The following is a 16,778-nucleotide window of genomic DNA, read 5'->3' on the forward strand; positions in this document are numbered from 1 at the left end:
CTGAGCAAGTGACGTCGCATCCTTCCTCCTTGTCTATAAAGGTTGCCAGCAGCGCATGAACTGTTAGAAGCGCTGAATACTGTGGAGGGAGGATAAATTCACAACAGTTTCACATGACAACACACTGACCACTGGCAAGGGAATGGATGGTTGATGTTTCACTTAACTTTCTCTAGTTCAAAAGTCCAAGTATTAATTTTTTGAAACACTTAGCACTTAAACACTTAGTGAGTTGTTAAAATTCCATTCACTAAGAGCACGCTTGGAGGGCGGAGAAACGTCGCGCGATCGCACCTGCCGCCGGGAGACAACTCATCAGTCTTCTCAGTTGCACAGTTTCCAGAGTTGAGACTGAACTGCGCGCCAGAGCTCCCATGAAAACGCAGCATGGGATATGCTCAGGATTGTTGAATCGCATATTTCTATTCAAGTGTTTTCTTTTGGACTTACTTTGAAATCCTAATGCATTTGCGATCTACATTTTAAGAACGTGTTCAACCTCTTTAGGACTGGACATTTACCTGAGACTCTTTTGATAACCTCTTGGGATTTTATTGGGGAATCCCTTGAAAGAATGGCCCCATGCTGTGCAAAGCTGATATTTTTCCTCTTGCATTGTTTCACATCAATAAGTGGTAAGAATATTTTATGATAATCCTAATTGTCATTGTTTATGATTGATTATAGCCTAAATGAACACTACTTTTTCAACTACTTAAGTTTGAATGTTAGGTTATATGGGATGTAGCCTATTTTACCAATCCGATATTGGTGGCTGATTGACAACCTTTTTTAACTATAATGACAAAATGGTAGGCTATTTGTGTGTTTTGTGTTTAAAGTTTAGTTTGACTTATTTATATTCAAGGTGCAACGAGTTTCAAACGAGTGCGCTTACTTCAAAGGATTCAAGGGTACCTAACGCGCCGCATTATGTTTCTCAATAATTCAATTTAAACAATTTACGTGAGTCGGTAGATAATGCCTATATTGATCTTATTTTCACACTTTGTCGAGAATTGATTGGAATTTAAATTAAATCAACAGAAATATAGGTTTAAAATGTTCACTTGATATATAAATATATGTGGCCGCTAGAATAATCTTACCCTTGCAATGTAAAGGTTAATGAGGGATGTGTTGAGTGATGCTCCACCTTGTTTTGTTTATTTACCTGAGTTATTGGTTTGTCATGTAATATTTTGAAAATACAATTCACTCAGTGTCCTTTTGTGTATGGCTGATAAATCATCATAAGCACGTGGGATATAGGCTGTTGTGAAAGTCTGTAGATTAGCCTATGGAACAGTTCCCCAAGGAGGCAATAATGTGAAAATATAACTGGTGCTTTAGGTAATGGTGTTTATTTCTAACAATTGTTATCATAAGATCAACAGAGCGAAAAGTAGTTAAACATTCCATTGAGGACAAAGCCAGCACAATTGTTGTCACTTGGCAGCTTGGCTATCTTGATGCTTCTCCACAGAAAAACAAGATGTAGTATAAAAGGTGGATGTTCCTCTGCATTGTGCCTTGCCTGGTGTGCAACGCAGATACATGCTTTCCTTCCAGTGTCCAAATAAACAGCCCATCTAAACAGAGGAAATATTGCCCCCACTCTATCTCTCTGCCACTGTGTCAGTCCTTGTCGCTTTGTCTACAATGTTTCCAAGTAGGTTTCCTTCACTGTCCACACACGGAGCGTGGGAAAGACATTAGGAGGAAGCGGACAGCGGGGCAGGAGGTACGCTGGAATTGTTCTGGCCCGTGGAGGTCACGGAATCATGACACGCTACCTGAGTAAAGATTTCTTCCCGGAGCTCCTTGCAGTCCAGAGTGTGTCAGGCAGCCTCAACCTCAAGACAATGGTGGGGGGTTAAAGGGAGACTGTTGTTTGGTGTGGTGGAGCTTGCATGAGGGTCATTAGTTGAGTCACATGTCTCAAGATTGAGAGCTGTTTGTGCCGACTCATGCCTGTGTGTGTGTTTTTTAAGAGAGGTTTAAGTCATAGGTTCTGTTTAAAAGTTGTAACATTTCAAATTCATTTTCTGGTTACATTTTTTTTGTCTACTATAGCTTGGTTGGCATCAGTATCTTCAAACTGCATCAGTATGTTCCTTGTTGCTATAAGTGATGCAAAACTAAGGAAGGCTTAGTCTTGCCAAAGGATGCCACAGATGCCCATATTACCAGCACATATTTCACTGTGAACCGGGATGCATGGCTGCTTGTCAGTTAGCAGCAGAGTGCAGCGTTGCTCCCGTCCTGCCTGTTGACAGTATCAGAGCTCTTAGGCTGCGTGTCCACTACAGCGGAGCGGGCGGCGCGTCGGCTTCCAATTCATTTTCAATTAAACCGGGCGTTGGCGCTCGCGTAGGCCATTGTGGGAGCGTCAACGCCCGGTTTCATTGAAAATGAATTGCAAGCCGCCGCGCCGCCTTCTCCACTGTAGTGGACACGCAGGGTAACACAGCACGCAGGGCTCTAATATAGGGCACACAGCTTTGACAGAGGTCACAGGGCTGTCCAGTTTCTGCTCATAGAAGTGGCACTCTGCCACTCTCTGAACCCTCTGTTGCATAGGGACGTCCGTATTCATGATGTGTGGTTGGGAACACTCACTCTGCACACCCACTGGGGAAAAGGAAGCAACCCGTGATGATGAATCACTGTTGAATTGAAGTTGAATTAGGTGAATGGAATGTTATGAGCAAACATGAAACTGAAGCATGAAACTGTGTAGCTATACAGTGTCAGTTGGTCTGTGATGTCAAATCAAAACTATATGGACCAGTGTGCTTTAACGACATTATTTGGGCTTGAGGAGTTAATGTTCTAGTTAAGTTGTTTTTAAGTCGTTTTTCTTCCCCTCCCTGGGCACTTGAGATGAAGTGGAGAATGAGAGTGATAAGTAGAGGTCAGCCAAGTGCACAAGGAGCTCATCCCTCAATGGCTGTGTGCCCTCGTCCGTAGAGACACACTCGCATGCTCACACACACACACACACACACTCACAAACACATACATGCGCGCACACACACACACACACACACACTCCAAGAAATACCTCTCTGTCCAACTGGAGCCAATATCGTCACAAGCGTGATGTTATTTTTCAGTGAAATATGAACATAGCTGGTAAACATAGTTGTACTTGGCTCATCCCCCAGATCTCTTACATCTTCTGTCCATGATGGAATCTTGGATAAAGAGAATGTAAATAGGGCTGCAAGTATCATTAAGTTGCTACGGGATGTTTTATGTTAAAGGGCTGTTTTTGTTATTATTACTGTTCTTAACAAGGATAATTGAAACATCCCCCACTTTATGATATATACCCTGCCCTGAGCCAGCAATATATATATGTTTAACCCTGCATGAGATTTCAATTTCAAGGAGCTTCTGTCTGTTTGCCGGTCCTAATCATATACTACAGAACAAGGATCCTCCAGGTCTAGCCAGTGAAAGACCTAATAGGACTGCACTTATGTAGGATACTCTGTTGTTAGTTGTGCTCAAGTCCATATAGCCTGGACAAATGGGCTGGCCACCCATCGCGACCAGATGTTCATTTATTTTGCTTTTTTAAAGGGCAGACCAGAGCATTTTGTCTCCAAATCTCCATAGACAAATCTACGGCTAATAAAAAAGTCAGTCTTTCTAACTGTTGTCTTAACCTTGCTGCTGGCAAAGTGGAGTGGCTGCAGAAAGACCCAGTGTGAGAGAATATTCCAGCACATAGAAACCGTAGCTCACAGCCACAAGCAGCGCTGTAGTAGCAACTTCTTATTTTGGCAGGTGGTCCTGACTCTTGTCAAGGTTTTCAACTCAGCATTATAAATCTGCCACTAGTGCATAGAACATCTTGTGAATTCGTCTCTCCTGCTCTGACAGCCCCAACGAATTCAACTCACCGTGAAAACCAACAGCACAAAATGACATTGCAGACAGATGGTGGTACAGTCCCGCCATGAAGCAATGAACTAGAGAGAAGTAATGGCACAGGATTAACTTCCCTGCTCCCTCACAAACCCACCGTCACATCCAGTGGAACTGAAATGAAACGTGCTCTTACTAAGTTCGTATTTTACTGTCCTCTTTGTGAATTTGACTGGAATCCATTAGAGTCAGGGCAGTCCTGACCACCTGATGTGGTTAGGAGCCTCTCTGTGACTAACTACCTCTAGCTCCCGTTGTGCTGCTGTGTCCATGGTCACACTTGCAGCCTAGGTGACTCACAAGCCTCTGACCCTCACCCTTCCTTTTCACAAAAGGGGGGAGCCTCCCAACCACCGCCGCCATCCTTTCTCTGCCTTTTGTTCTGCCCGTTAGAACGACAAACGAAGTGAGTGGCAAGGTTAAACGAGGGAGTCATTATTCCAAATAGTTGTTTTCCCCTTGAAGACCCAAAAAATATCCTCTCCCATCCACCCTCCAGAGACAGGCCTGCTGGTGGACTACATGCAGGGACAGGAAGCAGAGGGAGCCATGCACTACCAACCACAGATGAGGGAATTCCGTACATTATGCCTTCAACTTCAAGGGTTGTAACAGCAGGGATTTCCTGTCAGGGACAGTGACAGTACAGTCATCTCTACAGTTAAGACATCTATTACACAATATCCCAAACCACACATTGCCAGTATGCCCTGAAGCAAATGTGTTGATTCTGAGGCTGGACCTTTTATGGATCCCTCTCTCCCTCACTTTCTCTGGTCTTTCTCTGTTTCTTTGTCAAATAATATGCTTGTTTTACTGTTCTAAAGTAGTAATAACGTTATCATGGGACAATTGTGGGATTACACAATTAATTGACTGGATGCAGTATTTTGGGGTCCTGAAAATACAATGATTTCAATTGGGACCAAACAGGAATTAGCTTTAAATTACTTTAACAAAAGTTTTTTGTTGCAACATTGGAATTTGTCATTGTTTGGAGTTTTAGTTTGTTCCTTCAGGCTAAATATTTGCTTCAGCATTAGTCCTGATGACAAATACTTTAGAACAGAACTTGGAATTCCACATTGTGTGGGCTGAAGAGAAACGTCTTCACTTCCTCCAAGTGGAGTCCACAAATGTTTCCCAAACACTCTATCCTATGCTAAGAATTTGTACAAATTGTACACATGGTGTACAAATCGATCAATGGCACATAAGCCCAACACTAGCAGCTAAACATGGTCTCTCTCTCTCTCTCTCTCTCTCTCTCTCTCTCTCTCTCTCTCTCTCTCTCTCTCTCTCTCTCTCTCTCTCTCTCTCTCTCTCTCTCTCTCTCTCTCTCTCTCTCTCTCTCTCTCTCTCTCTCTCTCTCTCTCTCTCTCTCTCTCTCTCTCTCTCTCTCTCTCTCTCTCTCTCTCTCTCTCTCTCTCTCTCTCTCTCTCTCTCTCTCTCCCCCCATTCTAATTGTTAATGACCAATAATGAAAAACAGGTCTGTGGCCCTCGGAACCTGCACCATTTTTTCCATTTCTCAGACCAAACTGCTGAAGGAATGCAGCACACAGCTGTTTGGTGGGTGTGGGGTGAGTGAGGGCGGTATGAGAGACAGGCTGAGTTCAGTGCTGGGCAGGCATCAGGGCAGGTGGGGGTCCAGATAGAGAACGGGACGGGGCAGGGCGTCTTTTAAGTGGACTGCCTCTGCTAATCCATCTGTTGTCAGTTACTGAAGAGAGCAAGGAAAACGGACAGGTTTTAAGAGATAAGCTGCCTGCCAGGTAGGTGCTAGGTCATTTTAGTGTGTGCGTGTGTGCGTGTGTGTGTGTTTGTGTGTATGTATGTCTGTGTGTGTGTGTTACTCTATCTGAAACACTTTATGCACAGCACTGATGTGTGACCTAGAACGAATAAGAAAATACTGTAATTAAGTATTCTGGGAAATCCCAGGTGTAAAGTAAAACATTAAACAAGTAATGGGATACTGTAAACTTACCATAACCTAATTAGGAACCATGCATACAGTAAAATCGGACCAAAACATTTTGCAGGCATTTTATGTTTAACAAATCAAGACAAATTGTGATATCAGTACATTCCTCTCATGTAGAATTTAGTTGAGAAACATGTCATATCTTACCATTCTTTATGCCATGTTATAAGCTTGAAAAGTTATTAGTTTTATACAACTAGAATAGTGTCTGTAGACTATAGAGTACAATACTGGTGTTTAGTCATCCAAATACATTTACCCACACCCCCTCCCCTCCAAATAACCTTGGACTATAAAACAATGATGTTATAACATTTCAGGAGGAAGTTGAAATTGAGTGCCAACATTGGCATGGTCAGCTCATTCTTGGGCAACAGCTGTTCAGAACTGTACATGAAACAAATATAAAAAGTGTGTATGAGTGCGTGCATGTGTTTATGTGTGAGGGTGAAATGGATGGGGCCTGGCCAGGGAATAAGTTATATTGTGTAATTCTATTGTCTTTCTGGGTACAGTCTGATACAAATACAAGTTTCCCTGAAGACACAACTGACATTTCTCAAGAGAAAATCCAATAAACTTCTTTGACTGGTAAACAAACCACCCACACAATGACAGTACCCAAACTGCTTGGGGAGTAAACTGAAAAGAAGGAAATCACAAGTGAGACTGTTACGCCACACCGACAGAAGAAAGGATGACAGTGCTTCCTATGCTGACCAGCTTCAGCTGGCCACAGACCAAGCAGGAGTATTAAATTCCCTCAAACTCATTCTTTCCTCTCACCAAATGTAATAATAGCGTACAGCAAATCAGCAAGGTCACTGCGAATGTCAAAGTCAATTGGCCAGAAAATGTATTCGGAGAGACGTTATGTAACAGAGGAAAAGAGGTACCCACAAAGTTGCGGTAGACTGACTGCTTGATCCATAGGAAGCGCTGGAGAACTGGGTCTTCCCTGTTCTCCCCGGTTCTGACTGGGGTGACCCCTCTGGCTGAGGGGCACAGCTGCTCCTCATGTTCCCCTCGACCCACACACAAAGCCCCATAGCCACCTTAGCCCCAGCCCCCCAACACCCACTGCTTTTACTCACTGGCTTACATACCTCATCATCAGGAACAGGCCCTTCCAGACCAGTATCCTTGCAGCTCTGTGCTGTCCCTCCAGTGTGTGTTCCGTAAACAGCCCCAGCCCTCGCCCTCACAGCAGAGAGCCACTTGCATAACAGTCAGAAGCCGAGCAGCACAAAATGATCGCACATGGAGAGGGCCTGTCTGGTTCATGAGAACAATTCACAGTGCATTTGTTACACTGCCATTTCCTTAGGTCGTATTAGGCTACTATGAATCGATGTTGTAAAGCAATGCAGATGTGTGTCGAACTGTAAATACATATTGTAAATGCTGTATGTGTGTGTGTGTGTGTGTGTGTGTTCTGCAGGGATGGTAGGGAGAGAGACACTGCCTGGCCCTCAGCTGTTGCCCTCTGGGGATACACACCTTCTTCACACTGGGAACTCGCTCAACCTCACCTGCAGGTACCCTTCACACACTTTGCAGCACACACAGAAACCCAACACGTTTATTAGTGAAGTGAAATCCCTGGTCAGAAACATTGGTGTGATGTGTCGTTTTTCAGTAACTGTTTTTCTCTTTAGTACTGACATAGTGAGTCTGTCTGATAAATACACGATAGAGATTTGTGTCTCTACTGTAGCACCGTGCACTAAAGGTTCCTGCCCCCCCCCCCCCACACACACACACACACCCCCCTCCCTTTAGCCTTTTATTAGACCTGGGTCAGGGGGTGAATCCTGGTACAGGCCCAGGTGTTGCCTGTCCTCTGGTCTCCATCACAGCAGCAATAAAGGCCCTTTTAGACTGACAGGTCGAGCGGAGGTGAAAGAGAGGGTGGGGGGAGAGAGAGAGAGAGAGAGAGAGAGAGAGCAGGAGACAGAGAGCAGAGAGGGCGTGAGAGAGGCTCTAGGACAGTCAGACCACAGACTATGACACGACCAACCAGGAACAGGAAGCAGCGTGGTCCCCATTTATCAATAGGTTCCAATTGCCTCTGGGAGGAGAAGTTGGGGGGGTCTGGGGCCTTGGAGGGCCCAGACCCCCCCAGCACACGCTTGTTAAGCGTTTAGAGAGCCTTGCATCATTTCTGTAGGCTCGCCAGGAATGCTAAGCCCCATGGGCCTATCTAATGCAACGCTTCCCTACAAGGCCATGTGCTACAAAGTCTGGCCAGTGCTGCCCCTGCTCCCTAACGATGAGATGAGAGTTTGAAGTTGCTTGACCCGTAGGCTCTGTGTGCTAAAGCAGTGGTATGCAAGACATGTTTGAAGCTCCTCTGGGATCGCTTTAATGAGACCTCTAAAATGGACACTGTTTGGAAATGTGTGTTATTCATGCATCCTCATCCCAGGGAGCCCGTGTTCCCATGTGAAAGTCTGGTTTATCAGGCGACTCGGAATCATCGGAACGTTCCTCAAACACTTCAAAATAAACATCATTTGAACACCGAAACAAGTGCTGTGACTAAATTCTCAGGCATCATTTGTTGACACTCGCTCATTTACTTTCTGGGAAAATGAATCACACTGGTCAAGGCCATAATGATTCAGCAACTTGGAGGTCAGTGGTTGGTTCTTAATGACTATCGTAAATCTAATGGTCTCCTCTGAGCCTAGTGCCTTAGACACCAGAGGGCAACAATCAGGCCCAGGCCGTTAGGGCAGGTGATGACATGAGGATGACCCAGGGGTAGTGGCCCAGGAGTGTGGTGCTGCAGGGGAGTTGATGCAGGAAGGGCTGCTTGGCCAGGCTTGTCAACACCTTGGGATCCATTCCATCTCCTTCCTTTCAGAGTGCACACAATGAAATGCAAAGGATTTTGAAATATTGAATGCCTAAAACATTTCGTCCCTCCTTTGTAATAACATTAGAAATAACCAAATGATCTGTGCTGTTGTGGATGTTAGGGGCTGGGCCCCGCTGCTCTGGAGCCTGCCCTGGAGGGGGTTGGCGTCGGAGGGGGTGCAGGTGGAGGAGTGTGGGCCCGGGCTGCAGGCATACTGCAGCCAGCTTCTGGTGCATCACCTGGAGCCCAGCGACACGGGCCTGTACAGCTGCACGTACACGTCCAGCTCCTCAGATCTGTCCAGCTCAGCCTACGTCTATGTGAAAGGTAAGCCTTATGCCGCAACTAGGGTTGCACATTTCTTTACCATCTTGTACCTTTCATTTAGTACTCGCATAAAAACAAAAACACACTCCAAGTTCACACAATATGTGTTTCATTAAAGGGTGTGAAGAGTGATGGAACAATACAGAGAAATCCAGTTGCTAAATCCCCAGTGTTGACAATGTCCTCTTCAGTCTAATTGGAAGCTAGTCATCTCCATCGTGTGAATTTAGTTTAAAATAAGAATAATGTTTTTTTCTGTTAGTTTGTTTTTATCGCATATGTTAATTTGTAACACAGGGCCCACAAGTTTTATATCACCATATTTCCCACCATGACAGTGATTCTAGATGAGATGACACTGACAGAACAGTATGCCATCAACTGAGCCAACAAACACACCAGCACTTAGTGGCGGTAATGGCCAGTGGCCGGGACCCGGTCAGCGAGCAGTCTGACGTCTTCCTGCATGATACAAGAGCTGGAAGACATCCAGTCCTGCTGAAGAAAAAAACGAGAGGGAGAGGGGGAGAAATTAAGCAAAGACTCCATCCTACACCTCATTTAGCCTACTGCAATGGATATAAAGCAGCACATGTGGAGGAGTGGACGGTTTATAGTGACTAATATCAGACTGCAGCTGGATACAGGGGGGCAGGTTTCATGTTCATGGGGGATTTAGACCAAGTGAGACTCTCTCCCCTCTCTCTCTCTCTCTCTCTCTCTCTCTCTCTCTCTCTCTCTCTCTCTCTCTCTCTCTCTCTCTCTCTCTCTCTCTCTCTCTCTCTCTCTCTCTCTCTCTCTCATCCTCTCCTCTGACAGAGAGAGGCCATTTCACTGGTTCCCGACTTCTTGTGGAAGCGGGAAGGAGAGTGTGATTGCGTCGGAAGCTCTGCTCGTTGACTATTATTTCCTGCTCCGGCTTCTGTTTTTCCAGCCTCTCCCGTGGCTCCTGCAGCTTCACACGACAGCAGTGCTGCTTTCTCCCTGGCCCAGACCCCCTGGCCCAGACCCCCTGGCCCAGACCCCCTGGCCCAGACCCCCTGGCCCAGACCCCCTGGCCCAGACCCCGTGGCCCAGGGCCCTCTCAGACATGTGGTGTGAGCTGTAATCAGCTGACAAACAGCACGTAAACACCTTCCTGGGAGCACGACAGGAGAATAGAATAATTAGAGCATGATGCCTTGTAACATTAATTACAGCTTCTTCTTTTTTTACAGTATGCCGTACAGTATGTCGCCTGCTGCAACATGATTGCAATACTTTAGTTTAGACATCTTTTTTATAAAAAGTGGAAGGAAGGAAGAGTCATAGCAAAAAATGTCCTGTCCTGTCTTGAATGGATGATGAACTTATAACCCACTGGTGACTTTTCCTCCTACCTTTACCATCTTGGATCCCTGATCCCTGACCTCCCCCCACCAACCCTCCGACCTTCTGACAGCATGCTTGTACCATGTTTAGTCTACCCACTCTCCTTTCAAAGCCCTTCAACTTCTTATTAGATCATATTCCATGTTTGTTCTAAAAATAAGAGTCCCTTTATCGCACCAATGCGGCTTGACCTTACACCAATCGCCGGGTATTTATCTAACGTTTATCTAACGTTTGTCTAAGTTCCCACAGCGGTTCTCTGCAGTCAGAGCCAGCTAGAGGCACACCCGGCCTGCCCACCCTGGTGAGACAGGCCGGGTGGCTCTAGCAGAAATGTTTGTCTGTTTCTCTGCACTGGGCTGCAGCAAGCAGAAGGCTGTTAGAGGAATGAGACGACCTCACTGCTGAGCCAGATTCTGACTGATCTCAGTGTGAGGTGCCCTGATTCAACAGCACTTGAAAGCAGAACTCCCAAACCTGGTCTTGTTTGCTCGGTTTTTAAATACTATCAAAACAAACACAATGCAATCAAAATGTTCTGATGTAGTTCTTACTCTTTTGCCCTTAAGCTTGTAAACCTCAAAGGAGAATGACTCGACAGCTGTATGGGTGACAATATCTTGTTTGCAACTGGAACGTGGCTAAATTGCTTCTCATCCATCTGATGTGTTCTACAGATCCTGAGCAGCCATTTGTGGAGCACCATAATGCCATGCCAGATATCGTGTACATCTACAGACATGAGACCACGTTGGTCATCCCTTGCAGGACCACCTCTCCCAACCAGACTGTCACTCTGAAGGGGGTAAGTCTCCTCCCTTAAATACATTTGATCATGCTGGAAGGTGTGCACACACACACACACACACTGACAGGCCACGTTCTCACTATTGTGGACTGTATGGTGCGTTTCAATGTTATCCGACTAAATATGTATTTTTCCATTCAGACTCAATAATTGAAAAAAGTGCTACTTTTGGGTTTGTACGGATGCATTAGACCAATCAGAGCACAGACAAAACTCCAGGTATAGTGTAGGTATGTGTCATGGAAATTATGAGCTTGCCCACCTTAGAAATAATTTAGCAACTGCTAATTAATTGGCTGCTGTTTAAGATGGTCAAATTTAGGGCCGGGTTTTCATGGTCAGGTAATTTAAAGAAGAGTAAGGACAGGACAGCTAAAGATAAAGTTTGAACTTTCTCAAGTCTTAAGGTGAATGTGTACATTGACGTCTACATTGACGTCATCAAGTCACGAAAACGCCGTTGCTTGTGATGTTTGCGAAGAAATATAGTAAACACCGGCTCTGTGCACTTAGGGAGTCGCAGTGTTTCTCACAGCCATCAAATGGTGGGCCAGCCAAGACTGCGGATGTGGACGGAGGACAGTGGCCACAGAGAGGCAAGCTCAGGGCCAGAGAAGGGAGTCATCCTGTCTGCTTCCTGTAAGAACAGGAAGCTACTCTTAAGACGGTTTTCTCAGAATAGAATATCCATCTATATATAGAGCCCCGACTTCTCTGTTTTAAACATCAAGTCCAGGAAATGCAGATTCAAAAACACTGATGTGACTGCGCCCTATCAGAGAGGACAATAGTTAGGTGGTGTTCCGGAGTGTTATTGTTTAAGATTCCAGAATTCATCTTGAGGAGAAACTGCCATCTTTGTTCTACCCAGCATGCAGATCGATTCTGAACAGAACACTGTGGTCCCTCAGTGGTGATGAGATAGCAGGCAAAGCCAAGCAGCCACCCCAACAATAGACGGTTCTGTTTGGATTCTCAGGGTTGATTTACGACAATGCCTGGCCATGGACAAACATGTCTTACATAGATGGCACAGATAGGGTCTGTGTGACGTTCCTGCTCCAGAGAGATCTATGGCACTCTTCCTTCCGGCTTCCTTCCTTCCTCTCCTCCTTGTCTGCCAGCTGACCACTTGGCCATAGAACAAACAGTACAAGTTAGTAAACTAGGGAAAATAAAGTAATAAAGTACCCCCCCTCCCATCTTTTTCAAAGTTGACAGCTTTTCATGCATCGACGCATGGGTAATTGCAATGGTTACTCTCCTTCAAAAAATAAATACAAAAAATTGTAAAAGCTCCTTTGATTTTCGTTTGAGGTGCACAAGATCAGAGTTTCATATCAAACACAGCCATGCCTCTTTGTACTTTAATTTGACTGGATGACTGCTTGCTAAATAAGCATTCACTCTGTCTGTGTGTGAGGCCTCCTCTGATCTGTGCAGCTTCTCTCTCTGACTGCCCTCTCAGGAACCACCCCTGACTTGGCAGATCGAGAAGGGCTTGGAGTGGGACCCAAGGGTGGGCTTCAAGATCCCCTACGGCCCCTATGCCAGCTACAGCCAGCTGACCTGTGTGTCAGACGCCAACGGACGACGGGTCGAGTCGAACTACATCCCCATCCGAATCAGTCAGTTCTCACCTTACCTTGACGAGATGTGGATATCATCGAATACACTTTGTCATTGCTATTTCTATTTTGACAATGAAGCGCTTAAAGTGGTTTCGATCATGGGTTATCATATGTGTATAGTACCTGTCCATGATCATTCCGATTGACGTCCTTTTCACTGTGTTCCTGATTAACACTGTTGTGGTCACTGCAGCTTCTACTCTGAGGAACGTGAAGTCCACCCCAGACAGAGCCCGGGTTCTTGTAGGAGACACCCTCCAACTCAACTGCTCTGGACAAACCACCTTCAACGGGAGAGTTGTGTTTCACTGGCAGCTACCCAAGAGAGCAGTGAGTTCCTAGTGCTCAGTGGGACGGATGGCATTGTGCTTCTGCTGATGACATAGTGCTCAATTGCTGATTGGTCACACCCTGCAATGTGTATTCAGGCCAATCGCACCCATACGGTCAAAAAAAACAAAGGGAAGCCCAGTAAGAACAGCACCTGGACCAGCAGCATCGAGGTGGCCCACGTCACAATGCAGGACAGAGGGATGTACAGGTGCACTGCCCAGGTCGACACCACCAGGAAGCACGCCGACTCCAGGGTTCAGGTCTATGGTGAGTGGATCGATGTATCAAACCGCACAGAGCTGCGTCAAATGATATTTGAAATGATGTTGAGAACTTCTGTTTGCTCGTCCCCTGATCTTGTGGAAACACACCATCCACTGAACTGAAAGAGGAAAAAATCAGGTCAGGGTCTGTTGCTGATAAAAGTCAGCTGAGTTGCATTAAGAGTTGTTTCTTTATGGTCTGAGTCCACACTGTCAAGTCTCTTCTCACTGGCACCTTGTGTTTCAGAACATCCGTTCCTAAACATCACCCACAAGCACAAGGCCAGAATAACGGTCATCGAGGGGGCCAAGCAGGTGGTGTTGGAACCCAGGGTCAATGCACTGCCCGCTCCAGATATCATCATGTGGTAGGAATGCGACCACCGTTTGTTTTGTACAAAGTCAACGTTATATAACAGAGACAGACAAGCCGGCATGATAGGATTGTAAACTGTGAGGAAATGATGTCATACAGCATGTTTATCTCTGCGTACAAGTACATCCTGGTGTGTTTCAGCACTTTACCCCAGCCTGGCAAATTTCAGCCTCAGTGATCGGCATATGTCATACTTAGAGATAACTTACCTGACACTTCTCCCCTGTCCCAGGTATAAGGACGGAGTCCCCATCTGGAACTCCACCTGCTATGAGTCCTCAGAATACAGCCTCACCATCAGAGAGGTGAAGAAGAGAGATGAAGGGGTCTTCACCATCTCTCTGGGCAACCAGGAGAAGGGCTTGTACAGGAATCTCAGCTACACTCTGGAAGTGGATGGTAAGCTGCCTGTATATCTCTCTAAATGACAGACAATCCTAAGGAAATGAATGCTAGGCTGTGCCATGATCCAGTGTGTGTGCGTGTGTGTGTGTGTGTTTGTGCTCTGGTTCTGGGCCTGGACTCAGCAGTCTCCTGAGTACTCAGCACTCTGCAGTCCAGCCTCAGGTTCAGACTGCGCTGGACGGCAGGTAGCAGCTCCAGAATGAAAAGAATTTGGGGTCTTGTTGTTTCCAGGGCAGGATTGACGTAGCAGGGGCAGCTGGTGCTGATTAGCGAGGCTCTTTTGAAGGGGCTCGGAACAGTGTGTAAACGGTCTGGGCTCTGCTCTGCACGCAGACCTCAGTCACTCCACATACACACACACATACATGCACACACACGCATACTCACACACTGTACTCACCCCCTAGTCAGGGCCATTTATTTACATCCTCACCATGTGTATGTACAGTACAGCTCATGTAAACACATTGTTCTCTACACTCGTGGCATAGGCTTGTGTTTTAGAGGGAAATGTTCTCTGATTGTGCAGAAGAATGTGTTGTCAGAGTGATATCATGAATACTGCTGACTGGTAACAAAACTTCAAACTGTTTATGAGTGGCAAGAATGCATAGCATCTATTTTTACCCATTTTTTTCCTGTTTTCAGGAATTAATCTATTAAGAGTGTAAATATCTTCCCTACTCTCCCATATAAACAGTGTTTATGGTATTTAACTATATTGAGTAACATGTAACATTATTATTGGATTGACACAAAACACAAGTCTTAGACACAAATAAGGCTAAATGTTTCTGTTTTCTGGTAGCAATTAGGAAACTATTTTAAACATAGTCTATCAAATGTTTGATGTACTGTAGACCAAGAGCACACACTCAGCAAGGGACCAACTGAGGACAGTAGTGCTGAGAGACAATATTGGGTGTGGAATTTGCCTGCAGATTAGAGGCCCCGGGTTCAAATCCACCTGTCCATCGCTTTGGATTAAAGTGCCTGCCAATTGAACACATTATTATTTGGCATGACAAAACCATCTCAGGGCTCGCCTTCTCTCACTGACTGAGACAGAAAGAATCAGTTATTACACGTAATTTCTCTCTCTCTCTCTCTCTCTCTCTCTCTCTCTCTCTCTCTCTCTCTCTCTCTCTCTCTCTCTCTACTAATACTAATCTCTACTCTCTTTCTTTCCCCCCCTGGCCAGTCAACGGGCCACATCTGGTCTGGAGACAGGGAAGCTGGAGCAGGGTATCAATCAGCTTCAGGCACTTCAGAGCCGATGGTCCATAGGACAACTGGTGTCAATGACTCCCTCTTCATGCTTCGTCATTTTGACTAACTCCCCTCATTAGAAAGACATTACATGGTCTGACCATTGGGGTAGACTATAGTGGATGTAACCTCTGTTAAAGTTGTAACATCTGTGTGTGCTGGTGTGTGTGTGTGTGATCCACAGTGAAGCCTAAGATCTTGGAGGAGGAGGTGGCTACTGCGGACGTGCAGCCCTACATGTTTGGCAAGCAGCACAAGTTAACCTGCACGGCCACGGGATCCCCCGCGCCTCAGGTCACGTGGCTATGGCAACCATGTAAACCGGGCCCTACCATCAAAGAGTGAGTCACCTCATTTTGTTCTGTGGTACTGTAGGATGTACTCCTTTTTATGTATTTATAAAGAAACAAGTAGAATGATTATTTACACATTGACAAAACATCAGCCACATTTAATCCCTTGATATCGTGTGCTCCGAACCCAAAGAATCGAAACTGGACTGAGAAGTCATAGTGTTTCCTTAATTTCTCCAGGCATTATTTGTATGTCGCTTTGGAAGTGTCTGTGAGCTCAGAACCATAGAACCCTCTGCTGTACCTAACCAGAGACTTCCACAAAAATCACAGTCCATTCATCCGTACATGAATATTAGTTCACAATAAACTTGGTATTGTGGATCTGATCAGTCTAGAGTGCAGCCTGCTTAGAGGATCATGGGTGATTGTGTGTATATGTCAGCCTGCTTGGGGACCTTCCTAAACAAGAGGAACATTCCACGGGTGCCGGAGCAGGGCCAGTGGGGGTCCAGTCCAGTTGTAAGATCAGGCAGACAATGGGCCATTACAGCAGGGTTATCAGAACACAACACGGCTAGCAAAACAACTCTTTGGAGTGGCGCACAATGGAGGAACTGAATTATGTTACACTCCAGGCAGTGTGTAACTATGCCTCCGTTAATTATACATAATTATTTTGTCTGAAAAAACACGCCTGGTTGCCAAGTTTGTGACAGAAATAATGGCGACGGGTCAGTGGTGTCAAAGTGCCCTTGTTCTGCAGCTCCAGAGATAATCAGCGCTGGCACTGGATACACTGGCTCACAAACGTTAAACACACCGGAGGTTTCCACCAGCTAATGAGGGAGACAGACAGAGGTCGGTGGGAGGCAAATTGAACAAATGTTTGTTTTATATAGTTCAGGACCTTT

General features: G+C 45.7%; 1 protein-coding gene across 1 annotated transcript in view; it reads left to right on the top strand.

Moving 5' to 3' along the window:
- Positions 1-62: 62 nt before the first annotated feature.
- The window catches only part of kdrl (kinase insert domain receptor like), a 42,197-nt gene continuing 25,481 nt past the window's right edge, over positions 63-16,778 (top strand). The window contains exons 1-10 of the mRNA XM_084684731.1: positions 63-635; positions 7,367-7,463; positions 8,910-9,115; positions 11,164-11,291; positions 12,763-12,922; positions 13,119-13,255; positions 13,354-13,525; positions 13,769-13,889; positions 14,130-14,296; positions 15,756-15,912. Of these exons, the coding sequence (XP_084540857.1) occupies positions 575-635; positions 7,367-7,463; positions 8,910-9,115; positions 11,164-11,291; positions 12,763-12,922; positions 13,119-13,255; positions 13,354-13,525; positions 13,769-13,889; positions 14,130-14,296; positions 15,756-15,912 (1,406 nt within the window). The 5' untranslated portion in view covers positions 63-574. The remainder of the gene's footprint in view (positions 636-7,366; positions 7,464-8,909; positions 9,116-11,163; positions 11,292-12,762; positions 12,923-13,118; positions 13,256-13,353; positions 13,526-13,768; positions 13,890-14,129; positions 14,297-15,755; positions 15,913-16,778) is intronic.

The sequence above is a fragment of the Hypomesus nipponensis genome, chromosome 1 (genome assembly GCF_054491055.1).
Source record: "Hypomesus nipponensis isolate SF chromosome 1, ASM5449105v1, whole genome shotgun sequence".
Lineage (NCBI taxonomy): Eukaryota > Metazoa > Chordata > Actinopteri > Osmeriformes > Osmeridae > Hypomesus > Hypomesus nipponensis.